Source organism: Monopterus albus, unplaced genomic scaffold, assembly GCF_001952655.1.
Source record: "Monopterus albus unplaced genomic scaffold, M_albus_1.0 scaffold325.1, whole genome shotgun sequence".
NCBI lineage: Eukaryota > Metazoa > Chordata > Actinopteri > Synbranchiformes > Synbranchidae > Monopterus > Monopterus albus.
This window is the reverse complement of record NW_018128205.1, coordinates 27533-52803: the sequence shown is the minus strand read 5'-3', so window position 1 is coordinate 52803 and position 25271 is coordinate 27533. Positions and strand designations below refer to the sequence as shown.

General features: G+C 43.5%; 2 protein-coding genes and 1 non-coding gene across 8 annotated transcripts in view; 1 reads left to right on the top strand and 2 right to left on the bottom strand.

The window, feature by feature from the left end:
• Positions 1-833: 833 nt before the first annotated feature.
• On the bottom strand, positions 834-915 carry trnas-uga (transfer RNA serine (anticodon UGA)). Its single transcript has one exon. It is a non-coding gene; the product is annotated as a tRNA-Ser (tRNA).
• Positions 916-1288: 373 nt separating this feature from the next.
• On the top strand, positions 1289-9771 carry LOC109974219 (synapsin-1-like). 6 transcript variants are annotated; one of them, XM_020624310.1, is made up of 11 exons: positions 1289-1397; positions 1643-1863; positions 5141-5441; positions 5832-5860; positions 6007-6117; positions 6337-6429; positions 6762-6854; positions 7195-7287; positions 8678-8770; positions 9103-9195; positions 9468-9768. In XM_020624310.1, exons 3-11 carry the CDS (start codon positions 5141-5143, stop codon positions 9591-9593), a joined length of 1032 nt encoding a protein of 343 aa, XP_020479966.1. In that variant the 5' UTR covers positions 1289-1397; positions 1643-1863; the 3' UTR covers positions 9594-9768. The 6 variants fall into 6 exon arrangements, with proteins under 6 accessions (XP_020479966.1, XP_020479965.1, XP_020479969.1 ...); XM_020624309.1 differs by lacking the exon at positions 1289-1397 and having other exon boundaries at positions 1580-1863; XM_020624311.1 differs by lacking the exons at positions 1289-1397; positions 1643-1863 and adding an exon at positions 3690-4266 and having other exon boundaries at positions 6010-6117.
• Positions 9772-10941: 1170 nt separating this feature from the next.
• nup98 (nucleoporin 98 and 96 precursor) overlaps positions 10942-25271 on the bottom strand; it is a 33178-nt gene continuing 18848 nt past the window's right edge. Inside the window, 15 exon segments of the mRNA XM_020624297.1 lie at positions 10942-11701; positions 12579-12690; positions 13476-13630; positions 14901-15142; positions 15894-16115; positions 16532-16671; positions 16774-16914; positions 17963-18120; positions 18393-18668; positions 20643-20905; positions 21436-21620; positions 22204-22451; positions 22642-22774; positions 22857-23096; positions 25236-25268. Coding sequence (XP_020479953.1) covers positions 11502-11701; positions 12579-12690; positions 13476-13630; positions 14901-15142; positions 15894-16115; positions 16532-16671; positions 16774-16914; positions 17963-18120; positions 18393-18668; positions 20643-20905; positions 21436-21620; positions 22204-22451; positions 22642-22774; positions 22857-23096; positions 25236-25268 — 2748 coding nt within the window. The 3' untranslated portion in view covers positions 10942-11501.

Below are 25271 nucleotides of genomic sequence, written 5' to 3'. Positions count from 1 at the left end.
TACCTGACTGTACCCCACACACATCCCTGTACACAGAAATAGAACTGAAAATGGATCACACGTTGCTCTGACTGAAAACCCTCCACTACAACACCCCCAGTGCCTAATGGATAAGGTTTAAAACCCACCCCTGCTATCTCAGTTTGACCACTCAAAAGCCTCAAATTAGGTGTGTGAGTTTGTGACTAGCTAGCAGCCTTCTTGGCAGACACCAACTGAATGCACGCCCAGTACAAGCTGGACTCTAATTCTGAGCTGCAGTGACGGAGCCCGTAAAACCATCGACAGTTAGGAGTTCAGTCCACAATCAAATGATCTTGTGCATGTAAAATCTGGTGTTGACCATCATGAAGGCTGCAGACTCCCTCAGTTTGTTAGAAATTTGGAAAGTCTGAAACAGTACAACAATATGTAGAACTATGTAATCTGTAGAAATATCTATGTGATAATTATCACATTAATGTAGACTCTGACCCTGAGGGGATCCAGTAGGCACAATCGCTCAGTTTTTCCAGTGATCTGATTGGTTGGTGCTCAAGGTGTGGACAGATTTTGATCCAATCTGTTAAGTTAAAAGGGCAAGTACACAAAAATAGCTTTTTTACTGTAATGAGAATAAGCAATTGTTACTTCCATCTTATGTATATCTAATAAGTCCATATAGCTCAAACTAAATAAGTGTAATTCAAAAGACCTGCAATAAATCTGCTTCATACAGTTGATAATGTTCAACCTGTGTTGTGTACAAACTATTTCAGAAGTGTGTTGATTCAACCGGGTGCTCGCCCTGGGGAACGGAGTATGTCAACAACACAAAACACAATAATAAAGATCGCTGCGAGCAGGGTTCGAACCTGCGCGGGGAGACCCCATTGGATTTCAAGTCCAACGCCTTAACCACTCGGCCATCGCAGCTTACGTCAAACATACCTTTTACCATCCTACTTATTGCTCAGACGCCCACCTTATATGAATGAGTTACGTGACTAACGTTAGCATCTCCTATCCGTTTCAGAAGCTGATAGGCTTAACGATGATAAACACACGCTGGTATGGGTGATACAGGACAGTCGTGGATGGCTATTTAATATATTAGGTCTTAATATAAAGATGATTACTGGGCGGTAGGTGGACGTCTCAGCAAATGTTCGGGGGTATTTTCGTCAATGTAAGGTAGATGTAAAGTAACAGAACAAGACTTTGTCCGACAAAGTGAGGGAAACTCTCATTCAATGCAATCCGTGTAAGAAGCAAGATGGCGCGCTCCACTGTTGCTCAGTGCTGCCACACTCCGCTGGTGGCCAGAAGCGGCATTACAAACATATGACATTTTTGGGCAGCACGTAGCTATTCTCCAGCACGACTCAAAGGCACTCACTGAACTTGGATCCTTACAGGTATCCATACTTCTGAGATTAAAGTCACAATTCTGAGAAAAAAAGTTAGAAATCTGAGATAAAAGTCAGAATTAAAAAAAAAATGCAGTGGCCCGTACTTTACTTTCTTTTTCCAGAAGTGGTTAATTTGTCTGCTTCTGTCTTTGAGCTTCATCACAGCTCTGTCTGTGGACATTTCTTCACTTTCGCTTCAAATGTACATATCAACACTGTTATGACCGGTGAAGCTCTCTCCTTCTCCCTAGTGTCCTGTTCAAATTTTGACAAGTGTAACAACTGAGATAAATACACAAAACTGTTTATAAGCAGTCCCATAACACCGAGCAAACAGGAAACCAATGTTGGAAAAGAAGAACGTAAAAGCACGGCCACAGAGCTCAGTGGAAAAACAAGACCACCACCTCAGGGAGGTAAACTGCAGGGAGAGACAGTACAACTCAGCAATGTCCTGAACTAAAGGGAGAAGGTGAGCATGTTTTAGCTACTTTGGTATTTTTAGACAACTGAATTCGTTGAAAACATCTGTGAAGCTCAGTTGTAAACACAAGATAGAGGAGTTTGTTGTTCCTGAATGTACACTAATGGTCCAAAAGCTTTGCAGGCAGAGGTAAGAGATGAATTAAAAGGAATTCCTCCTGGTCTCTTGTAATCATGAGGAGAACCTGTTTTAGTTCAGTCTGAATGAACACGCGTGTTTGGCCAGAACAGGCCAAGACCAAAACAGATGTGCCACTGTTTCACAAATTCTTTCCTTGTGTGTCCTCCTTTAAAAAGCCGTCTTGCTACCAAATGGTCTGCAAGATGCACCAGCTTCATATTTACACAGTTCCCAGTCAGAGTCATACACATTTTCGGCCCTGGTCTTTTCCCAGGAAATACTGATAACATGAATGCAGGCAGACACAGAGAGAAAACCCGAGGCCGAGGATTCAGCTCCACAGTGACCTGAAGCAAACAGCGGAGACACTGCAGCGGCTTCAGGACCAGGCTCTGAATGTCCCCGAGGGGCCAGCCATTGAAAATGTTACTTAAGTAAAAGTACAAAAGTATTAGCATCAAAATATACTTCAAGTACCAGAAGTAAAAGCAGTCATTACATAGAAGGGCCCATTTTACATTGATTATTGATGCATTATTTTTTCATCACTTTAATGTGGAGCTAATTAAATTAGCTTATATACTATCATTGGAACTAACACTGGGTAGTTAGTGAATTTCCTACTGGGGATCAATAAACTCTTTTATTCTACTGTAGGGTTAAGGTTTTTGTGTAATTAATCTGATTCTGAAAAATAACTAGTAACTGAAGTTAGCAATAAATGTAATGGAGTAAAAGTACTTTTTGCCCCTAAAATGTAGCAGCTGAAGTGCAAAGTAGCAGAAAATGAAAATAGGTGAGTAACATGCCAATACCTTACAATCATACTTAAGTACTGTGCCTGAGTAAATGTACTTAGTGTAGTTACTTTCCATGTGTTTCAAGGCAGATTCAAGGCCAAGTGACGTGACAGTACCCACAACAACAGTTACCTGCAGTCCATGCTACACACCGCAGACAAACCTGCCGACGTACCCCAGACAGCTCGTCTGGTCCGTTTACTGAACTGCCATCATTAAATGAGGCACTGGGGTCTGGGAGGACCCCACAGGGAAGAGCTCAGCCACTGCTCCTTATGACTCTTCTTTGAGGGCTAAAACAAAGGAGCACGTGAAAACAAGAGGCAGGGAAACATAAGACACAGTACTGGACCACCCTTGAGGACTTCTGTAGAGAGGTGAAGAGCCCTGAGGAGTCTCGCCCAGCTCCCGACCAGTGTGACGGGGCCCAAGAGGATCTGCAGGAAGAAAGGGATCAGCTACATAAGTCCAGGAATGAAGCACATGTAGAGGCTTGCACATGAAGGACTGAAGCTGTGAGTGTTGCTGAAGGAGCTTCTACTCAAGACTGAATGAGGCGCTAGACACTTTTAAGAAGTAGAAGCTTCAGTTTTAATAAATTTAGGGACATTTCTTCCAGCATGTTTCCACTGTGTGAGCGTCGACTGATGGTAGAGGATGAAACATAATGAAGTGCAAAAAGTGAAGGAGTCAACACTTTCTGCACTCTACATAAGTACTTTTACTTAAGATACTTAGTGTATCTTATTGTTAGTACTTTTGTACTATTTCTTGAGTAAAACATCAAAAGTAGAACTTAAACACCATTACATTTCAGTAAGGTTTTTTTTTTTTTTTAAATAGCATTTAAACATAGTATTTTTACATGTATCAGGATATTTTTACAAGATGGTTTTGCTACTTTTACTAATGCGGCTGACAGCACAAGGAAGAATACTACAGTTTTTTACTTTGTCACTCACTTGAAAGAGGAAGTATTCATTCTGCTCAGAATCTTAACAGGAAACACAGGCTAAACCATTGTTCAGTGGAGTCGCAAACTGTGAATTTATAATTAGATGTTATGAGGATTATAAATTAAAGCTGCACAGTTTATGTGTTTGACAGTTAAAATCCCCACCCAGGTATATTAGGTAGCACTTATCATAGACAACTTGGACAGAAGACAGGTTGGTGAGTCTGTATTTATGTTGGTACCTGCCATCTGCGGCTCCACCAAACAAAATTCAGAAAGAACGGAAACGAAAAAGAAAAAAAGCACGACTTTGTGTCTTCCTGCCACTGAGAGCGAATTTTGACTGTTCACCTCTGAAGAAACCAGTTTTTTAAAAAGACAAAAACAGAGTTTTAAAGACTTTTGAAGAAAGGAATCGAGTGTGAAACTGAATTTTTAACTTCAGCTAAGTTTATTAGCACATCCTCTCATCCTGAGCCACAGCAGAGCTGAAAACAAAACATTTTGAGACTGAAGGTGAGTGTGAGGTTCCTGTTTCACTGTTAGTTACTGAACTTGTTGCTGGGTTTATCTGCATGGACATTGTTTTGCTGTGACTGCAGTGCCAGTCCCTCAGTCCGTCTTTACAGTAAGCTCTGCAGCTGATGCGCATGGGGACTGAGCATTATTCCGCTTCACGCTGACCTGGTGTGAAGTGTCACAGTGTTGGTGAATAAAAGTGCAAAACAGGATGGGGGCAGTGTAGAGACTCTGACGGGGCTGCCTCTGACTGAGGTGTGTGAAACCCACTCAGCAGTCATCAGGTCCTCAATGGTGCGTGAGCACGAGCTGGGACGCCTAGTATCTCCCAGTGCCACCCATATGCAGAGTAAATATAATATGTGCAGCCTCTGGAGTTTGCTTTGGAGATGGACCCTCCCCTTGTTCATGTTGTGTGTCTGACCAGTACTCCTGTGTAGTACTGTTGTTCATGTATGTCCTCTGTGGACAGAAAACAAACACATACACAGACACAAACTGAATAAAATGCTCAACATGAAGACAGTTCAAATTAGTAAATGGCATCTGAAATTAGCTTTGTGATATTCTGAGTAAACAAAGTAGACAGAAAAACAAGAGTGGAAAGTAACCGTACATTTACTTAAGTACAAATGTACTCTCAACTAATAATTCTTACACACCTTTAAGTAATTAAGTTTTTGAATGCAGGACTTTGACATATATCAGAGTACTTTTACTGTGTAGTACTGATACTTTTACTTTAGTATAAAGATCACGGTACTTCTTCCACCTCTGTTTATGAACATAAGCTGTGCAGACACCTGTAGACACACACTGGTGGAAGTAGTACTGCATCAGTGCACAGCATGTATGTAAATGTGTGTTACAGATGTTTCTGAAAAACCTGGAGATGAAGTGGAAAACAGCCCTGACCTCCATCTTGGAGGAGCTGGATGAGGCGCAGTTCAAGAAGACGCTGTCCTACCTGGAGAAGATACCCCAGGGTGTGAAGGCCGGGAAGGTCAAGGAAGAGATGCCCCAAATTATCATCCAGTACTTGGGCACAGAAGAGTCCATCCTTGCAATAAATAAAGCCATGGATCAGATCCCCAGGAGGGACGCTGCAGTCCAGGGCCTGCTGCGACCTTTTGTGCACAAACTGAAGGACCAACGCCAGAAAGACAAGAAGAGTGAGTTTAGACAATGAGGGGTGTGAACAGTTGGTTTAGGCTTTCACACCCCCAGTTTCCTTCTCATGTTTCATTTTTTTTAACATTAGATTACTGTCAGCTTAATTTTATCAAAACTAGAGTTCACAAGGGGCAACGTTCCTAATATTCTGACCCTCTCATGTCTGTAGCTGGGGAGGACAAAAATATAGAGAACATACAGTCTTATGCAAAAGTTTAGGCACCCCTTGATAAATAACAGATTTTGGTGATTTTTTATTTGAACAGATGTTAACACAGTTTCTCTTGGAAATGGAAAAAATGCACAATATTTTCTGCAAACAGTGATGCATAGTTACTTCTTATGCCATAAATTGAACAAAAATATCTGTCTTTGTTTCTCTCTTACAGGTCAACAGAAGAGCGGCAAAGCTGACAAGGTAAGAGGGACGCAAATCATTTGATAAACAGCCTCACACCATTAGACTGTGATGTAGCCATGCTTGTATTAATTTAGCTAAACATAGTTTAAACTGTCAACAAATCCAGCTGACCTGGCTTTTTGATGCTCTGCTTTTGTATCCAGAAGAAGAAACCCCCCAAGAATCAGAAAGGCGGCGACCAACAGGGCGCTGAAGCCACAGCCGGGCCATCTGGGCAGAATCCTGTGCAATGCACAAACCAGAGAAAAAGGAAGGTGAAAATCTTTGTATCAATCAGTGAGCTGCTGACAAGACGATGAGCTCTAAAGGCTGCAGCCAGTGATTCTGCATGTTTGTTACTGTGCACAAACCCCATCCAGACAGCAACAGCACCAGTGTTTAGTTACCCTGTCACTGCCCTTAATCCTGAGAACATTCATTAATTCTAGGTGTTGCATTCAGTTGTTTTAACCCTGTCCTGACTGTTTGTCCAGACTGATGCTGCAGGTCCAGTGAAGCCCAAAGTGGTAAAGAAGCCAAAGAAAGATTTACCTCTGATGCCACCTGGACCCATCATGTCATCTCAGGTCAGCTGGATTTGTTGACAGTTTAAGGGTCAATTTATTCACATTAAAGCAGGGAACTTATAGAATTAAGTTTTGTACACAGACATAAAAACTGTTTACATATGTATGCATTTTAATTTTTCAGTTGTTTTTGTGTGGGAACATGGGGCAAACATATGAATTGTTTGCAAGTCATGTATAGATTTTTTTTGTTACCAAACTGACTTAAGATCACTTAAAAATAAAACACCACCACCAAAGAGATCTAAGCCCGATTGCCAGGACCCCTGACTCCAACATTGATGACCAAAATCTAAAGTCGTGTTTTAACCCTGTCTTGATGGTTTGTCCAGACTGATGCTGTAGGTCCAGTGAAGCCCAAAGTGGCAAAGAAGGCAAAGAAAGATTTACCCTTGATACCACCTGGAGCCATCATGTCATCTCAGGTCAGCTGGATTTGTCGGCACCTTAAGGGTCAATTTATTCACATTAAAGCAGGGAACTTATAGAGTTAAGTTTTGTACACAGACATAAAAACTGTATAGTACATATGTATGCATTTTAACTTTGTTTTTGTGTGGGAACATGGGGCAAACGTATGAATTGTTTGCAAGTCATGTATAGATTTTTTTTATTTTTTACCAAACTGACTTAAAATCACTTAAAAATAAAAATAAAAACACCACCACCAAAGAGATCTAAGCCCGATTGCCAGGACCCCTGACTCCAACATTGATGACCAAAATCTAAAGTCGTGTTTTAACCCTGTCTTGATGGTTTGTCCAGACTGATGCTGCAGGTCCAGTGAAGCCCAAAGTGGCAAAGAAGGCAAAGAAAGATTTACCCTTGATACCACCTGGAGCCATCATGTCATCTCAGGTCAGCTGGATTTGTCAGCACCTTAAGGGTCAATTTATTCACATTAAAGCAGGGAACTTACAGAATCAAGTTTTGTACACAGACATAAAAACTGTTTACATATGTATGCATTTTAATTTTTCAGTTGTTTTTGTGTGGGAACATGGGGCAAACATATGAATTGTTTGCAAGTCATGTATAGATTTTTTTGACAGTTGACAGTTTAAGGGTCAATTTATTCAATTATACAGCAGAGAATTTAGAGAATTACTTTTGCATGCACATAAACGCACACAAAGCAGCTGGATAATGTGGTGGTACGAATGCTACCTTTCAGGCGAGAGACCAGGGTTTGAATCCCTCTAAATCAAATACCTCCAGTAGGGGTCCTTAGGTAAAACACCTCATTACTCTTGACCTCGCCTGCCTCCGGTATGAGAGAGACACAAACTAACAGTGTCATGCCAGCTCAGACATTGCCTGGATTAGCAAGGTCTGCTTCAGATGCTGGGGAACCAGGACAATCTGATCAATCTTTCCGGTGAAAGATTGCTTGAGGTAACTACAGTATATTAATGAGGTAACTATGGGTACACAAAAAACCAACATCCACAATAACTGACAAAAACCTAGTTACCCAACACTTCAACATAGTGAAGAGCAAGATACTGTACTATCACAGCTGGAGATAGACCATTATATTACAACCCATGCAGAAGAAGACTTGGAAGAACCGACTATACAAGCAACAATAAAAGCCTCAGAAACAGTCCAACACATAGTGGCAGGATGTAAAATGCAGGCAGTCACAGCACACACTGAAAGGCACAACCAAGTGGCTGGCACTGTGTACAGAAACATCTGTGCTGAGTCTGGGCTTAGACCCTCCCAAATCCAGATGGGAGACTCCTCAGAAGGTTGTGGAGAATAACAGGGCTAAGATCCTGTGGGACTTCCAGATCCAGACAGACAGGAAAGTACTGGCCAGCCAACCAGACATCGTGTTAGCAGACAAGGAACAGAAGGAGGTAGTAGTGATAGACATAGCAGCTCCAAATGATAGCAACATCAAGGAGTATGAGAAGCTGAAGAAGTACCAGGGCCCGAAAGAGGAACTGGAGAGGATGTGGAAGGTGAAAGCCAAAGTGGTCCCAGTGGTGGTAGGAGCACTTGGAGCTGTGACTTCTAGACTAGAAAAGTGACTGACAGATCCCAGGAACAACATCAGAGATCTCTGCCCAGAAGAGTGCGGTGCTAAGTACAGCTAAGACACTGGGCAGAACCCTCAGACTGTTTAGTTACCCTGTCACTGCCCTGAACAACATGCCTTAATGCTATTAATTCTGAGAACATTCATTAATTCTAGGTGTTGCATTCAGTTGTTTTAACCCTGTCCTGACTGTTTGTCCAGACTGATGCTGCAGGTCCAGTGAAGCCCAAAGTGGTAAAGAAGCCAAAGAAAGATTTACCTCTGATGCCACCTGGACCCATCATGTCATCTCAGGTCAGCTGGATTTGTTGACAGTTTAAGGGTCAATTTATTCACATTAAAGCAGGGAACTTATAGAATTAAGTTTTGTACACAGACATAAAAACTGTATACATATGTATGCATTTTAACTTTGTTTTTGTGTGGGAACATGGGGCAAACATATGAATTGTTTGCAAGTCATGTATAGATTTTTTTTGTTACCAAACTGACCTAAGGTCACTTAAAAATAAAAATAAAACACCACCACCAAAGAGATCTAAGCCCGATTGCCAGGACCCCTGACTCCAACATTGATGACCAAAATCTAAAGTCGTGTTTTAACCCTGTCTTGATGGTTTGTCCAGACTGATGCTGCAGGTCCAGTGAAGCCCAAAGTGGCAAAGAAGGCAAAGAAAGATTTACCCTTGATACCACCTGGAGCCATCATGTCATCTCAGGTCAGCTGGATTTGTCGGCACCTTAAGGGTCAATTTATTCACCTTTAAAAGCATGGAAGTTACAGAATTCGTATAGTTTTCTACACTAACTTTGTTTTATCATTTTTAAATTAGTCAAATGTGAATGTTGTATAAGTCACGTACACATTTTTGTTACTATATACAGTATCTCGCTTGGTGCAGGACATCAGAAATTAGAAAAATTAATTTCACATAGATGTCTCCCAAAAATGTCTCTGTGATGAATCCTCATTAAATATGTGCATTTCCAGACTGCTCAAGATGAAATACGGATCTCAGTACCACCAACAGGACAGACACCCACCTGGAGACCAATTTTCCCAGAAACTGGATACAGCTACTATGACCAATCCCAGGGTGTTTGGAGAGGAAAATAACACACACTGTGGAGTTTTCAATGTAAACCTTCCCACTGATCAATGCTTTGGGTGAATTTTAATTAGGATTCCTTTGATTTTTATTCAAGGCCTGTTTGAAACCTCTGCTAAAATGCAAACAGCGCTCTTTTAATAAATAAAATCAAAAACTAACCCATGAAACGTTTTGTTTATAGAGTTCTATGGAAACACCCACTGAGGCTGATTTTAGCTGAAAAAGTCTAACCTGACAACCAGAAACATCTTGGGAAAAAAAAAACAACAAATATTTATTTCTACTTAACTTTATTAAAAAATATCAAACAAAATCATCAGGTAACATGCGCGCGCACGCACACACACACACACACACACAACCATGTAAACTACATCTAGACAGAGAGCGTCCTGCTTGTTGAGAAACCAATTTCACTTTGGGGGCAAAAAAAAGTCTTGACAAGCAAAACAAAAATAACCAAATCAATCAAAAATTGTATTGTTTCATTCCAAAACATTTTGCATCCAATGTATCAATAATTAAAGGTGGAGGGTAAAAATTACCTGATATTTCCGGTTAGATTTTTAAAAAATATACAATATTTATATACCACCAGTGTAGTGTGTGGCTGGCAGCTCGTTTTGAAAGGAAACGCTCCATAACGTCTCTAAAGAAGTGCCTGTTTGTTTGTCTGTGGTTATGTGCACACATTACATTCAAACCAAACAGAAGAAGAATGTACAAAAATAGACCATTAGGCATTTTACACTTTGCATGTTGAGTTTTTCTCCAAAAACCACCTCTGTGCACGTGGAATCTGCTTGTACCCCACCACTCTTCTTCATTAATAAGATAAATCATCTTTATTCACATATGGACAGATGAGCACGCTACGCTAATGCCTGTTTTTATTTACTTGTAATTAAACCAAATGTCTTAATGAAGAATACTGAGAAGCCGTGTTATCGAAAAGGTTATTGATCAGTAATGCAGCACGTTTTCATGCTGAGAAGCACAACGTGGTGCAAACAAGCTTTTCAAACACAGAAGAAAAAGAGGAAATGAGCCTAATTTTCACAATAAACAGAATGTTTAAATTGACGTTTGGAGGATTTGAGAAAATCTGATCAATCAGTTGCAAAATCAGCCGAAGTCATAACTGTAACATGCCACTCTGACAGAAATCAGACCTAACATTCAATGTGAAGCGAGTTTTGCGAGTCCACAGTGATTTACTGACTCGGTAGGTGCCTGGTTACAGCACACAAGTAGATTCAAATGTCTAAATCAGTGGTTCCTAAACATTTTGGTTTGTGACCCCCTGAGACCAAACCAAATCATCCTACACTCAGTACTGGTTGCATAAAAAAAATAAAAAAAAAAATCCATGAATTCACACAAAACGGGGGGCAATTCTGAGCACAGTCAGAGACAATAGAGCCGATCTGTTGCTTTCGTCAATCCCCCCTACACCCCCATATACTTGTCCTGTGTCCCTCTTTCAGGGCCTTGAAGCACTGCTTTAAAACAGAGAAACCTGGTGTGGTAAATGGCTAACTGTGTTTTGTGGTAAGTGGGATAAAACATACAAACCTCGCTGGCCTATCAGAGTCATCTCAGGGTGAGGAACGACTGAGCCAAGCTTTGTGCTGGTTTCTGCTGAAGGCGCCAAAGCAGCTCAAACACACAGTGTCCAAAACTGAGGCGAATCAACTCCAGGCTGACAAATGGCTCCTCTCTGTGCTCAGAGCCTCAGAAATGAGAAGAATGGACTACTCTCAAAATAAACGTTTTTGCAGCCTTTTTTTTGTTTTTGGAAAGTGTCAGAAGCAGAATTTCATGTCATCCGAGCAGCAGAAAAGTCAACACCCACAGACCTTTTCATAGTTTTATTCCCAACACCTCTGTGGTATTTCTGCTGTGCTGCGCTCTCATTGGCTGACGACGAGCTGTCGCAGGTATGATTGGGTGAGGCCTCGCAGCTCCTCCAGCGTGTAGTCCTCTGGCATCGGCAGGCGGGTGACGTGTGGCACCAGCTGAGCAAGTGGGAGGCTGAGGGAGGCAGACGCCGCGTCGCCCTGCTGCAGGCTCAGCACCACACGCAGGATGTTGGCAACACGTTTCGCCATTTCTGCATAGAGGGAGGGGGGCCGGGTTTTCATTTTTGTCTTTGAAGAGAGAATTTTTGTTTCATCACAGTGAGAACACCACATTCACAACCATACAACATCACTGGCTTCATGCTTTAAACCTGCAGTAACTGCTGAGCTCTGACTGGCTGAGAAGCTGACAACAGCTTCAGTTAACCACAGCCTCAACACTGTCGTCCTGAACCTGCCGGCCCGCAGCTTCTGTTTTCCAGTGTCAGATAAACTGGTGACAGGAAATGCCAGCAGCAATCAGATGGCTAATCACAGCTGATTTGGGGGTGGGGGGGTGGTAAACCTACTTTGCCAAACTACTTCAGTAATCGATCAATGTTTTCTGTCACTTTCCAGAAGAAGTCAGACTTTTGCTGAGTGGAAATTTGCTGCCTTGTTTGTGAAGAACTCTAACCTTTATTTTGAAAGGTGCTAATAAATGTAAATCCTTACTTTTGTGACAGGGTAGTTAATGAAATCTGAGCTTTGGCCTGGTGAACAGATAACTCGAGCCATTTTAAGATGTCGCCGTGGGCATTTGCTTTGCTTTGCTTGTTGATATTTCTTAGACTAATCATTTATTAATAACCAGTAGTTTACTCAGGTTAATAATCAAATCAATCAGTAGCTGAGCCCTGTATCAGGTGATATAATCCAACACTGTTCTGTTCAAATGTTTCACCTGCTGAGAAATTACATCTCCATGACAAATTTAACTCTAGTCCTAAATCTGATCCTTAGCTTCACCTACATCAGTCAGTCACAGCACAGATACAGTATGTGAGTGAATCGAGCTGCTGGGAGGAAAACACTTCAGCTTTTTGTCACCAGTTACATCTGGTGGCTATGGGCCGGCAGCGCTCTTACCTGATTGGGCAAGGCGGTCCCTGGCCGTGCTGCAGGGCAGGAGCTCGATTCTGCTGCACAGAGATGTCACGTTGGTGTAGAGATGCTCCAGCTTGTAACCGGCGTTGTCCGCCTGCCAGTGAGGAGGAAACAAACACTGCATTACGTCTGCATCTTGTACCCACCAAGTATGTTTACTCATGTACACAACTCCAACTTTAATTTTATACTAAACATTTCTATACCACTATAATTCATAGAATACTGTACTGCGCCACCTTCGTATTATAGCTTTAGACTTGACACACAGTGATGAACGCTGACCACTGAGAAGTATACAAAGCACTTAAAACTAGCTCTACACTAACCAGCTACAGCGTAAGTACTTTTATAGTTTAAGTACATCTTGTGCCAGGACTGTACTTCTGCACTTTAACCAAGTACATTTCTAAAGTAGGACTTTACCCGTTTGAAAGATGTGCACTGCTACTTTTTCTACAGTAATTAATCTGAAGTCTTCCGTTCTGTAAGTCAAGCTGTTTTCTTCATCTCATTTAATGAATTGTGATCGTGGAGGTTTAGGCAAACTGTGGCGATCGCTCTTTATCAAACTGCTCCAGATTGACCGTCCCAGTATGCTAACCAGTAACACAATCAACTGCCCAGTACTTTGTATCGTAGCCGTCTCAAATGCTTCCAGGTCATTAACATCGATTCAAACAACACTTCTGTATCTGCTTCGCAATCAAAACTGCACAGCTTAATTATCTTTGCTGGGAGGCTTTTACTGTGAAAGGCAGCTGCAGGAAGTTTGATTCAGGATCAGCAGGACACTGATAGACTCTTCTCACCTCGGATTTACATGACATACGTACTTCTAGAGGCACCGTGCCAACGGTATTTAAGTCCCCACTGTACCTGCTGGATGTCCTGCAGAGTCTTTATGACGCGGATGTAGTCCAGGTAGACCCTCCCTGCAGTGTCCCAGTCCTGGATGGTGGCGCTGTGGTCAGGGACAGCCAGACCCTCCAGGAACTCCAGCAGGTAGTCGTGGTTGTCGTTGATGATGCAGTCTACAAGAGGTACACAAAAACAGATGGGAATAAGCTGAATTCAGTGTAATGAGTCTAAAACTCTCATTTTCCGAGTCCCTCCCTGTTGAACCAAGGCTTCGACTCTAAACTACTTGTCCAAAACGGACCTGACCACGGCTCTTCAGTTTAGAGGTCTTTTATTTATTTATTTTTTACAGTTTTCATCTGAGAGCTGATAGCCGCCAGAAGTCTCTGTATGCAGTATGGCTGCTCTATGTCTATATGCACGCATCACATCAGGTACTGTATTTACTGTGTGGGCGGCTGCTTAGTTTAATGAGTGTCTGTTTCTCTTTCACAGCTTTTCTCTACAATTCCGGTATTTTTATTTTATCAGTTTTCACTTGAGTTCTAGTTTCACTTACATCAAACAAACTGCCACTTTCCTTTCAACATAGTAAAAACTTAGGCATAAATGAAGCAAACAACAACAGTCTGACTTTGGTTTGGATGAGGGCCCATTGCACAAAAGTACAGGAGACTGTCGATTTGACTTTAACACAGTCCTCCCATCAATAAAACAAAGTGCCTGCAAATCAGTGAACAAGACAATTTCTCCATGCCCTAGTTAAGTCAGTCTCTCACCCTGCTTTACATTTCAATCAAACTAATCAAGGGCCTCTGAACAAAAGGAGACCATGTAAATTTTGTTCCCCAGCAGGCAGCACAGCCTACAGTGAAAAGTGAGCTTATTTTCAATTTTCACCCAGATTAGCAAGCATGCTTTTGATATTGTCAGAAAGATTTTTCTCTTCCAAGGCGTCTTGAGTGAGTGGCCTTTTTAGTGCCTGCTTCAAAAAGCATCCCCCGTACCCGAGCAGCTGTCACTTTCAGCAAGCACTGTGGAGGATGGAAGCGGGGGAGGGGTCCTTTGAAGGAATGGTTAAAAGTGGGCGATAAAAATAAACTGGGAGAGAGGAGAAAATTAATTATACATAACAGACAGTTCACTTGGATGAGCACGACAGAGACAGAAACTAACGCCACTTCCCTCAAAAAAAAAAAAAAAAAAAAAAGAAATTTCAGCAGTACCACGCTGCTGTTTGAAAACAAACTGCCACATATCTGTTTTCTGGTCCTTTTTCTCTTCGTGTCACTGGAAATACTTTCTGATTTGTCACGAAGAAACCACAATCACTAAACTGACCTGGCAGCATGAAATGGCAGCTCAGGCCCATGAGGACATTAATCTGTGTGGAAACCAATTGAAACTGATCTGCTAGTTAACAACAGGGAACACTGGGTGCACCTGAGGCCAGGTGTTGGATCAGCAGCCGGTGACACTGGTTCCAGTACCCAGCTCGGTACAGGTGCAGGGCCTCCTGGTGCGTGTCAGCGTCTCGGCGGGCTCGCATGGCCTTGGCCTCGTGGATCCACTGCTCTGGGATCAGCAGTCTCTCGGTCAGGAAGCGCTCCCTCTGGACAGACTCACCCGTCTCCTGCAGGGGGCAGTAGAGGGTCAGCGTCTCCTTCACCGCTCGCTCCCGCTGACTGAGCACACACAGGGAGAAATAAACCAGGTTGGAGGAGTTTCTCTAAAGGGACGATGAGCTGGAGCCAAAGAATAAAGTTAAAAACGACCAGGAAACAAGTAATGAAAGGAAAGAGACAGGCCCAACGGACTAACTGTGAGGAATTCATTGTTGGTTTAATCTCTGTATGGAAACTGCTGAAAATACTAATACAGAAAATGACCAGGTTTTTGTTTCAACACAGTTTTTGATAAAAAAAAACAAACTTTTTTTTGAAACACACAAAAACACAACTATACAGAAATCTCTGCAACTGTGAGACATTTAAGTAATAAATGTAACGACTGGTTATTGAGGTAGACAAAATATCAGAAACAATCAGATGTTCTTTCACCAGGACGACAAGTCTACCCTCAGATCTCACATTTTACCAAATCAAAAACAATTAAAAAGGTCCCTCAAATATGAAGGTCATGATATGAAACAAAAAGGGGTGTGACGATACACTCGGCTCACGGGAACAAGACTTTAACACAAAGAAATCTTCAGTGATGAAATATACAACTGGAAAACGACTGGAATGCTGATCTTTACTGCAAACCTCTTTTTTTTTTTATGACTGAATCTTCTGTGTCAGATCAACGTTTTTGTTTTCACCACATTCTATCTAACTTCCTGTAACTTTTGCTGGACAGGTGGAGGAACTGTACCTGCTACATTTAGTCCAGTTTTATTTTGTGTGTTAGCAAGTAAAGACCAAGGGAACATACGTGTGGTCAGGGATGTGCAGCAGAATGAAGATGGCCATGTGCCACAGGCCAGCGCTCTCCAGCTGTGCGGCGTAGCTGGTGTGGAGGAGTCCCTCCCGTGAGGCACTCAGGTGGCTGTAGTGCAGCGCCTGGAGGACGCCCCACAGGTGCCAGCTCAGACGGTAATCCAGACGCTCCCAGGTGACCGTCAGAGGGTCCAGCAGCTGCTGCAGGGGGTAGTGTCTGCATGAGCACACAAGTCAAGCATTAAAGGCGCATTCCGCTGTTTCACACATCAAGGTTGGTCCCCAGTTTATGAAAACAGTTGCAAAATGTCTGCATCCAGTCTCACCACAAAACTCTACTGAAGCACAAGTCTGGTGACTTTCTCTGTTTGTGTTCATGTGAATCTGCACTGGTGTTTTCCATCATTCTGAATTTTTATCCAACTCAGGAAAACACATTTGTGGGGGAGTCAAGTTTTTTTTTTGGTTCAGTGACACTCTTTTCTAATGACACACGTGAAGGAGACATCTAGCACAGGATGGTGTTGCAGGGCTGGGTGACACCAGAGCTTACATCAGGTCCACCACACCGTCTGTGCACCACCAGGCTGGTGTTTCTGCTGCAGACAGGCAAGGGAGGGAGGGGTGGTTTACCTGTCACTGTAGAGCTTAAGCAGGTGGAAGCACAGATCATACAGCGGCCGGTTAGACTCCTCCTCCTCAACATATAGCTGCTCCTTCTCCAGGTACGGAGGCAGTGGGGAACAGGCATACTTCCCGGCCTCACAGGAGCCCTGCAGGAGGAACACAAAACTGATGAGGAGAAAGACACCAGTCTGTGTTCTGATACCATGACCACAGAGTGAGAAGCAGCAGTGCAATCCACAGCAGCTCACCTGGAAGGCAGCTTCATATTTGGCAAGGGCGTCTGCCACCGATGCGGTCGGGGGCAACATGAACCAGAGGTGGACGGCCATGCTGCGTTTCCAGTCCAGGTGAGTGCACACATTCACCTCCGAGTCGGACGACTGCCACACCTGCAGAGACAGAGGAAACACCTCAACATCAGAGAACAGACTTTAAACATGGTGACTAGGACTGCAACAGATCATGTCAGTTTCTCAGCCATGGATCATCTTCAGATCAGAAAAAAAGGAAACAAATACACAATTATAACCGTTTTCCTTTTATTAATTAAATAACTGGAAGAACACTAAGTACAGAACTTTTGTTCATTCAAGGGGTCTCAGGTTTAAATCAAATCTTAAAAAAAATATATTCTCTAGTAGGGCTGAATGACAAATCGTTCTGTGGGCGAGTCAGATCCCTGTGCGGTCTCAGCCTCACGTGACATTGATTCTGTTGGGAGATCCCTTACATTAAACCAAGCGCTCTCTATAACGCTCCCTAGTGAGTCTTTACAAAGCAGCAAAGACATCTCATTTCTGCTGGTCTGTGTTCTGCCTGCTCAACAGCTGTGTGATAACCTGGTCATACAGCCTCTGTTACTAGCTAATTGTTGCACATCACATGATTCATTGGTTCCTGTAGTAGAAAAACGCTGTCTCCTGCCACAGACAATGCCCTTTCTCTAGGAACTACAGTGCCAGACACAGCGAGGCAGCGTCTTACCATCATGGCAATCTGACAGTATTCACACTTACTGCTTTTCCACCACACCCTGTTTTCACTGCAGCAGCACTGCGCTTCTATTTCATACTATGGTGGTTAAACTGCAACTTTGTTCACTGGACAAAGTCAAGGTGAACCTCCAGTGCTTCACAAACACTTCCGCTGTGACTGGTCCATCTGAGGACCACCGGTAGGAAACTGTGTCTCAAGTTTTTATTTTTTATTTTTTTTAAATGCAGTTTAAATTCCTTAAGATTCTTGACCATTTAAATGGCAAGAAGTGATTGTAGCCTATATGAACTGCACAGTGAACCAATCCATAAAATGAGCAGCTGCTCCTGTCCTTGCTGTCTGTGTTTAATTTTTAAGGTGAATCTTTCATCACATGTAAATCACTCAGTAAACTCTTTTCTCTCTGTCGTCTTTAGACAAACAAACTAAAAGGTGTCATACGGGTTTTCCGGCGAGCAGTGTGAAGATGCGAAGTCGTTCCTCAGGCAGGTAGCAGTCGTTCTGCGTGCGATTCCAGTCAGCGAGCTGCAAGGCCAGCAGGTCCCGGCAGTACTGAGAGCCCACAGCCTGGGACAGCAGCAGGGACAGACGGTGGTCTCCTGGAGGAGGGAACAGCTGGATGTTAGCACTGATGGTAGGACTTGTATGGAGTCGGGCCGCCTGCCTCATGACCCTCCGACAGAACAGATTCAACCAACATGCACCAGCTAGAGCTTCACTTGTGGCGTGAGTATGACTGACTTAAATCATCTTTCCACACTGATCAGATTGAGCGAAACAGTGGGACTGTAGCTGCTGCTGACATGCTGTTTAACCCTGTACACACTGAACTAGCTCCTCACTGTTCCCCCCCTCCACTCCCACTCCTCACCCTCCTTCTGTGCGAGCCGACACGCCTCACTGATGCGGTTGCCTGTCAGATAGCTGAAGATGGCCTCTGTGTGACGACCCTTGCCCACCAGAGCCACCTCCTCCTCCACCCTGCAGGTGGCGCCGTGGGACAGCCAGGTTGAGAAGGTCCGCCTCCTCTCCAGCTGCTGCTCATAGCCGCTGAGAGTCTCTATGTCTGGCTCCTGGTCTGCGGGACCCAACCAGCCCCACAGGGCCTCACACAGGGTCCAGACTTCAGCCCAGTAACCTAGGACAGCTGGGGGGAGAGAGAGAGGATTATAAAGACAGGGCAGAAGCACATCTCTTAAAGGTCTGACTGACAGGAACTGAAATCTGCCCCTGTTGCAAAGAAAGAGCTGCTGGTGTGTGCGCCACATACAGACACAAAGATGTCTTCACTTTAACACTACCACACGACTGTCGCTGCTCTAGTCTTACTTTGAAATGTTATTACAGTAACGTATCAGGTATCTTCTCAACTGTTTTCATTCTGAAATAGCAGCTTACACTCCAGCTGCAAAGGTTTTCTGGATTAGTGGGGTTTATCTGTAAATGGAACATTCAAGATGGAGGCTTCATCATTTAACAGAGATGACTGACGTCAGGAACAAATCTCCACAAGGACTGTGTGCCAGGGCTCTAAGGCCGTGGTCAGACTGAGTTTCAAAGATGTGAAAAAAACGCAAACCTCTCCATTCATTTCTATGGGGGACTGCGTTCAACACAGCTGGCACCAACACCGCAGGGGGTTCTAGCAAAATGACACAACCTCATGTGGCAAAAACACTGGATCTGGTTCAACTTTTGCCGTACTGGACGGTGACATCATCCGGCAAAGGCACTGCATTGATCAATCACGGGGGATGATCGGGACGTGGACACTCACCAGAAGACAACTCTTGTGTTTACCTTGTTAGCATGAGCATTCACTGTCAAATTTGGGCCACAGATAATGCACCATGACACGCTGTGCATTTTTGTTAGTACTGGATGTTAAACTGTGGTTTTTATCTACCAGTGCCGACACACTGGAGACAGAATTGGTGCTAAGGTAGAGCAGGCTATATTAGCAGCATGGCTAACCAAACCAACGGAAACTCACAGGCTAGAAACGTTAATGAAGCTGCTCACATGGACTCATCCTAACATAGCTGTATGACACCCCTGACCAACGCAGCACCACATGTTAAAACACAGCAGGGAGTTGTGTCTGGAGTCTGAACGCCCAGTAGATGGTCTTCATCTCCCCAACCACCACTCACAAAGGTGACATGACACTGCATGGTTATACATAAACACTAAAGACGTTTGTGTTAGGGGGAAATGTTCTGCCAAACATTTTATCATCTGAACCATTATGCACCATCATCTGTTGAATATGAGAGAGCAGTATCAGATAACTGGAATAAATGTGCTGTTGTCACTGTCTGCAGTAAGGCTGAGGAATACAACAAGAGACGCCAGGAGTCCTGGCAACTCATCTTAAATTAAGTGGAGACTCTTTAGGGTGCTTTCACACCTTAATTCGTTTGCCTTGGTCCGAATCAGTTGACGAGTTTGTAAACATGTAGCAATGTCTCCTTGGTTCGGTTTCATTTCACACACAGAAAAATCCAAGCGCACCAAAACACATCACGTAAAACTACGCAAGAACGTTCTCTCTGCTTATTGGTCAGATGTGTCTGCCGCGAGAACAGAAAAGGTAAATAAAGGAAGAACGCCCACATTTCTGTGACGAGAGAGGATGGAGGTCAACATACGCGGGTTGGGCCTCGCCCTGGTTATTTTGTATTACGTTACTTGCATTTATCACTGAAACCAAGTCATACAGTTTGCCCACGATTCATCCTGGCGCATGTTTTCGGTGACAGGAAATAAAATCTACCCATAATCCAATGCCCTCAAATCAATCATCCACGGCCTTTGGTCCCACTTTGGTTCGGTACGCGTTCTCACCAGGAGGACCGCACCTGAGTTCGCTAGATGATGTGGATCGAGACTACCTCATTTTGGGGGTCTCGGTGCGGTTACTTTGGTGCGCACTCGAGTGCGATTACCGTGTTCACACCAGACAACTCTAGTTCAATTCAATCGAACTAAACGCTGTAGGTGTGAAAGCACCCTTACACCCTAGTGTTGTGTCAATTTATACAGTTTCAATGAACTCAACCCAGATCAATTGGCTGGTGTCTAACTTCTGCAAATCATTTCTGATCACTCCACCACTTACGGTCTGCATCGCCCTGCTTGGCCCTCAGGTCAACGATCCACTCGGCGTACTCATGCAGCGCTGCCACACCAGGCTGCGGCCGGACCAGGGGGCAGGCAGACTCGTCTGTGGAGCTGACGGTGCTGTGCTTCAGACAGATCTCCAGGGGGTGTTGCAGCACCGCTTGGCTCGCTTCACACTCCTGCTCCTCGCTGGCCTTCACTGCTGGAGGTTCCAGAGCCACCAGCTGCTCCAGCACCACCTTGTAGGGGCTTTCTATCAGCCTAGAGGAGACAGCAGCAAAGAACAACACCAGAGTCGTGTCGAGTTATGTTTCCTTTTGTGAGTCTGATTTATGTTTTGTGTGGAAGTTGTCTTAAAGTTCAGATATGTTCTTCACTTTAACTGTAAATATTTGTCTCAGTACACTTTGAACTTAATGTTTGTTGCCAGGTTTTAATTTGTCTTTCACATGCTTCATATTGTACTAAGCACATGCTCATAACAACCAATATGTTTCCAATGGCAATAAAAACTGGTGATAACTGTGACGAGAACATGTTTTACTGGTAGAAACATCAGCCAAAATAACTTTCAATATGACAAAAAAATGCTTCAGATAATCAGTTGGATTTTCATGAGTGATTGTCATTTCCAGGTCACAGGATGTCCGATCAAGTAACTGAACAGTTTATTATCTGTGAAGAATAAATGATTGTGATCTATGAAGAAAGACATACAACAAAACAAAGTCTTGGCTGTTCATAAATGTCATGATGCTATGCATTGAACAGTACAACCGTGTGTGTCTTACGGCTTGCTCCCAGCAGGTTTCGGCAGGAAGTTGAAGTCGGCCTTGGTGGTCAGTTCTTGTTGGTCAAGCTGTTTGGAGGACAGCGAGCTCAGCCGGTGGCCACAGTGTGCCAAAGTCCAGCCGGGACCCCACCCCACCCGAAAGGACCGACCAGCAAACAGCCCTGCATCCATCAGGTATTTTACCTGCAAAACAACAACGCTCGACATAAATTATTGTGGAGAAACATCCTTCAAACCCCACAGTCGTCCGTTGGAGGGGGGATCTCAATCTGAACTGAAATAAAAGGCAACTTTTTCCTCAGAATACTTAGTTATTCATGACTTCTGCTTTACCGTTCCAGGTTTGTCTGCCATCGTGGAGACAAGAAATAAAGGATAGAAGTGAATGTGGTGCAGGCGCCTCAAGGGAATTTCTCTGATAAGAACAAACAAATGCTTGCGCTCGACCATTTTCATCGCAGTTGATTAGCAACACGTTTCAAAAAGCTGGAGGCTCATCTTGGCAACTGAGCAAAAAGTTCCCCAAAATCAAGGCCAACATGTAAAAAAAAAAAATGCTATGAGGATTGAGAAGATCCCCAATCAGTGTTTTGAGAAAAGGAGTCACAGATTGCAGAACTGCACTGGGGCTGGTGGAGAATAAACACAAGAAGAAAAACAGCACATGATCTTTGTTCCAAGATTTTGTTAGGCATCTTGGAGAGTGATGTGGCTGTGTTGGCATTCAGACATCGCAAAACAAACAATTCTCTGTTACAGTACCAACCTTCCCCTGAGTGACCGACTTTTTGAGCGGGACAGGGCCACCCAGCCGCCGCACACCAACCGTCTTGATCGAAGGCTCTGGAGCTCGAGGGGGGAGCAGGAAGGAGGAGGGGCCTGGTCCCCCCCAGTGTGAAGACCGGGATGGTTCAACTGCCGCCGGAGAAGCCCAGGACAGAGGAGGAGGGCGGGGAGAGTCGGAGTACTGAGAGAGGAAGCCGGAGGTAAAATGGGCCTGAAGGAGACCACCCACTGCAGAACATACATTTAGTTAATTATTAAAATTATCAGGAAAAGTGCACAAAAATCCTCCAGTTCCAGTTTCTCAAATGTGTTCATCATAGTAAACTGAAGACCTTTGTGAATTGAACTGTGAAACTTCCCTAAATAAATAAATCTGGCACAAAAACACACAAGGTGGACAGAGCTCTGTGCTTCGTACCGGAGGGTCGGCCCTGAGCTCCCGGCAGGACGACACGAGGAGATGAAACGTCAGCAGAGACCTTCATCACTCCCTGATCCTGAAACATGTCACCCTCCTCCTCATCTTCAGCAAACAGAGACGCCTTCATGATCTGCCGACAAAAGATGATGATTCCATTTGTGTCCTGGTGGCAGTCTGACACATCCTGTCTGTGGGCAAGTGTCTGACTCTACCTGGAGGGTGTGGGGGTTAATCCCCAATGTTGACGCTATGTGGCTGGAGGCAGCGCCGCTGTCATGCTCTGCGTAGATCAAACCTCCAAGCTTCCCGCCTGTTGTGTCCATCTCCCCCGCCAACAGGTCGCCATCCTCCTCCCCTCCCAGCATGCTCTCTGTTGGGAAGCTCTGGGTGATGTCGGCCATGTCACTGTCCAATTCTGGCACGCCACCCGGAAAATCCATGACAACCACGGACTGAGGGTGCACAGACGAAGACAATAAGAGTGATGAAAAAGAGGTTTAATTATGAGTCAGGCTGAAAGAATAAAGGGATTTTTCTTTTGGCTGTTCAGTCTCAGTGTATCAGCATTTTTTCTGCAGTTAATTCTATCTAGCTTGTTTTTTTGCTTATGGGTCCAGGACTACTTGTCTGATCTGCATTAGACAGGCCGCTGCCTCAACTGTTTCTCAGGTTACAAGAGTTTATTACAGCTTCTGTAACAGACTAAGATGTCTCCCTGATGCAGATTCTGAACTGGATTCATTTTTAACTATTAAAATAACCCATTTTAATAGGCCAATGCTGCGCTGGTTGAGGTCTGAGCTATCAGCAGGGGGTCTTCTCTAATGCATGCTGTGCAGTTTTCACAATGTTTCCAACACTAAAAACTTGATATTTCAACTGAAAAATTAAACAGAAAAGGGCTTCACTGACAGTCACAGGAGCTGTAGATATCATCTTTATTAACTTTGTTTAATGAATTGCAAAATAGAATGTATTACACACTGTCACGTCTTAAAGCAGGTTCGACTCAAAGTGTTTTCCTGTTGCAAAGGTAAAGTAAAAACACAAGAAGCTCATTCTAACATACAAAAAGTTTAATATCTGCACAAACATTCCTTGTATTAATCCTTGAAGAACACTAACCTTAACAGAGTCCCTCCTACTAATGAGGACATTTTTTTATGCTTGAAATATCTTCTGTTGTTATCAAAGTGTATTTCTGCTGCCAGTGCAGACCTTCACACATGGGAGTGTGTAAACAGGCTATCAAAATGAAGCAGCAGGTTCATTTTGAAACATGTTACTAAAGAGCAAAGGGAGACGTTCAGATCCTGTTACGAACTGCAGAGCAAGAAGTGTTCAGTTAGAAACAATATGCCCTTTAGTGTAGCCGAAGAAAACACCCTTTATTAAAATTAATAGCTCAGTGAAGTATAAAAAGGAGTGTCCAAAGACTCAAATCAGCTCTGCAACCATCAGGATTAAACACCATAACAGTCAGATGCGGAAATAAAACTCAAGCCAGCACCATGATTCACACCCGTGTACACACACACAAAACGAATCACAACATTTAGTGCCTTTCCTCTACTACATTCACATAAGAGACTCACTGCATCGCTGTCTGTGTTAACATGTTCAGTCCTGAGCAGATTTACACAGCGGACAGCGAAGCTGATGTCTGCTGGTTTAAACTAGAGCTGAAACAATCAGTCGATCAACTGATTACTTTAAGGTGCCAAAAATGTTTCCACTCTGTTCAACGCTAACACTTGCTGCTTTTCTGTTTCATACTCTCGTAAACTGAATGTTTTTGGGTTTTGAAGATGCCCAAAGGTGTCATTTTTAGTAAACAGTGATCAATTGAAAATAATCATCATTTCAATCAACAATGAAAACAACTTTGTCACAGTGCTTGTTTTAACCTGAGGTTTAAACATAAAAGCCAGAGGAGCCTCGCAGTAGACCCATCTGTTTCTGTGGTGTTCACTGACTGCAGCAGCGAAACTGTCCCTATGACAGGGAGGCAACGACCTTTGGAAACCAACTTCTAGCAAGATGTCTGGTTTCAAATCTGAATTTCATACCAATAATAAAGACAGAAACAAAGTTTGTGTGTGCTTTGTTTCCTTTGGTTTTCTGTCACTTTCCTCTAAAACACTGACATTTTATTTGTTTGACTCAAAGACCTTTGATCTGTAAAATACAGGACAAAACAACAAACCATTCCTGTGCTGTGGAGCCACATTTCTGGCAAGTCCTGCTCAAACAGCTTGCAGTGTTTACTGTTAAAATAATGTGACCATGATTAGCTGTTAAAACCCAATCTCCAATAAAATGAACTGCTTAAACTGTCACTCAAACATGTCTTTGGAGTTTAGCATCATGCACTGAATCAAATTTATACTTAGAAAATATTTAGCACTGACAAAAAAAGAGCAAAAAGTGTTATTTGCCTAAAAATGGCCACAGCTCCAAGAAAGCAGATGAAAACTGATTCTAAGTGTAAAAATGACCTGGTACCACCAAACACTGGGTACAATGCTCCTCTAATCATCTCCGCTGTGTCAGTGAGGAGGAGGAGTGTGGATGGGCACAGGCTGCTCTACCTGAGCCTGCTGCTGTGAGGGGGAAAGCTGCTGCTG

Excerpts from the sequence above, each read along its gene's own strand:
- LOC109974219 (XM_020624310.1), top strand. The coding sequence starts at position 5,141 with ATGTTTCTGAAAAACCTGGAGATGAAGTGGAAAACAGCCCTGACCTCC. Across the intron at positions 5,861-6,006 it reads AGAGCGGCAAAGCTGACAAG|AAGAAGAAACCCCCCAAGAA; the intron begins GTAAGAGGGACG and ends TTTTGTATCCAG. Across the intron at positions 7,288-8,677 it reads GAGCCATCATGTCATCTCAG|ACTGATGCTGCAGGTCCAGT; the intron begins GTCAGCTGGATT and ends CTGTTTGTCCAG.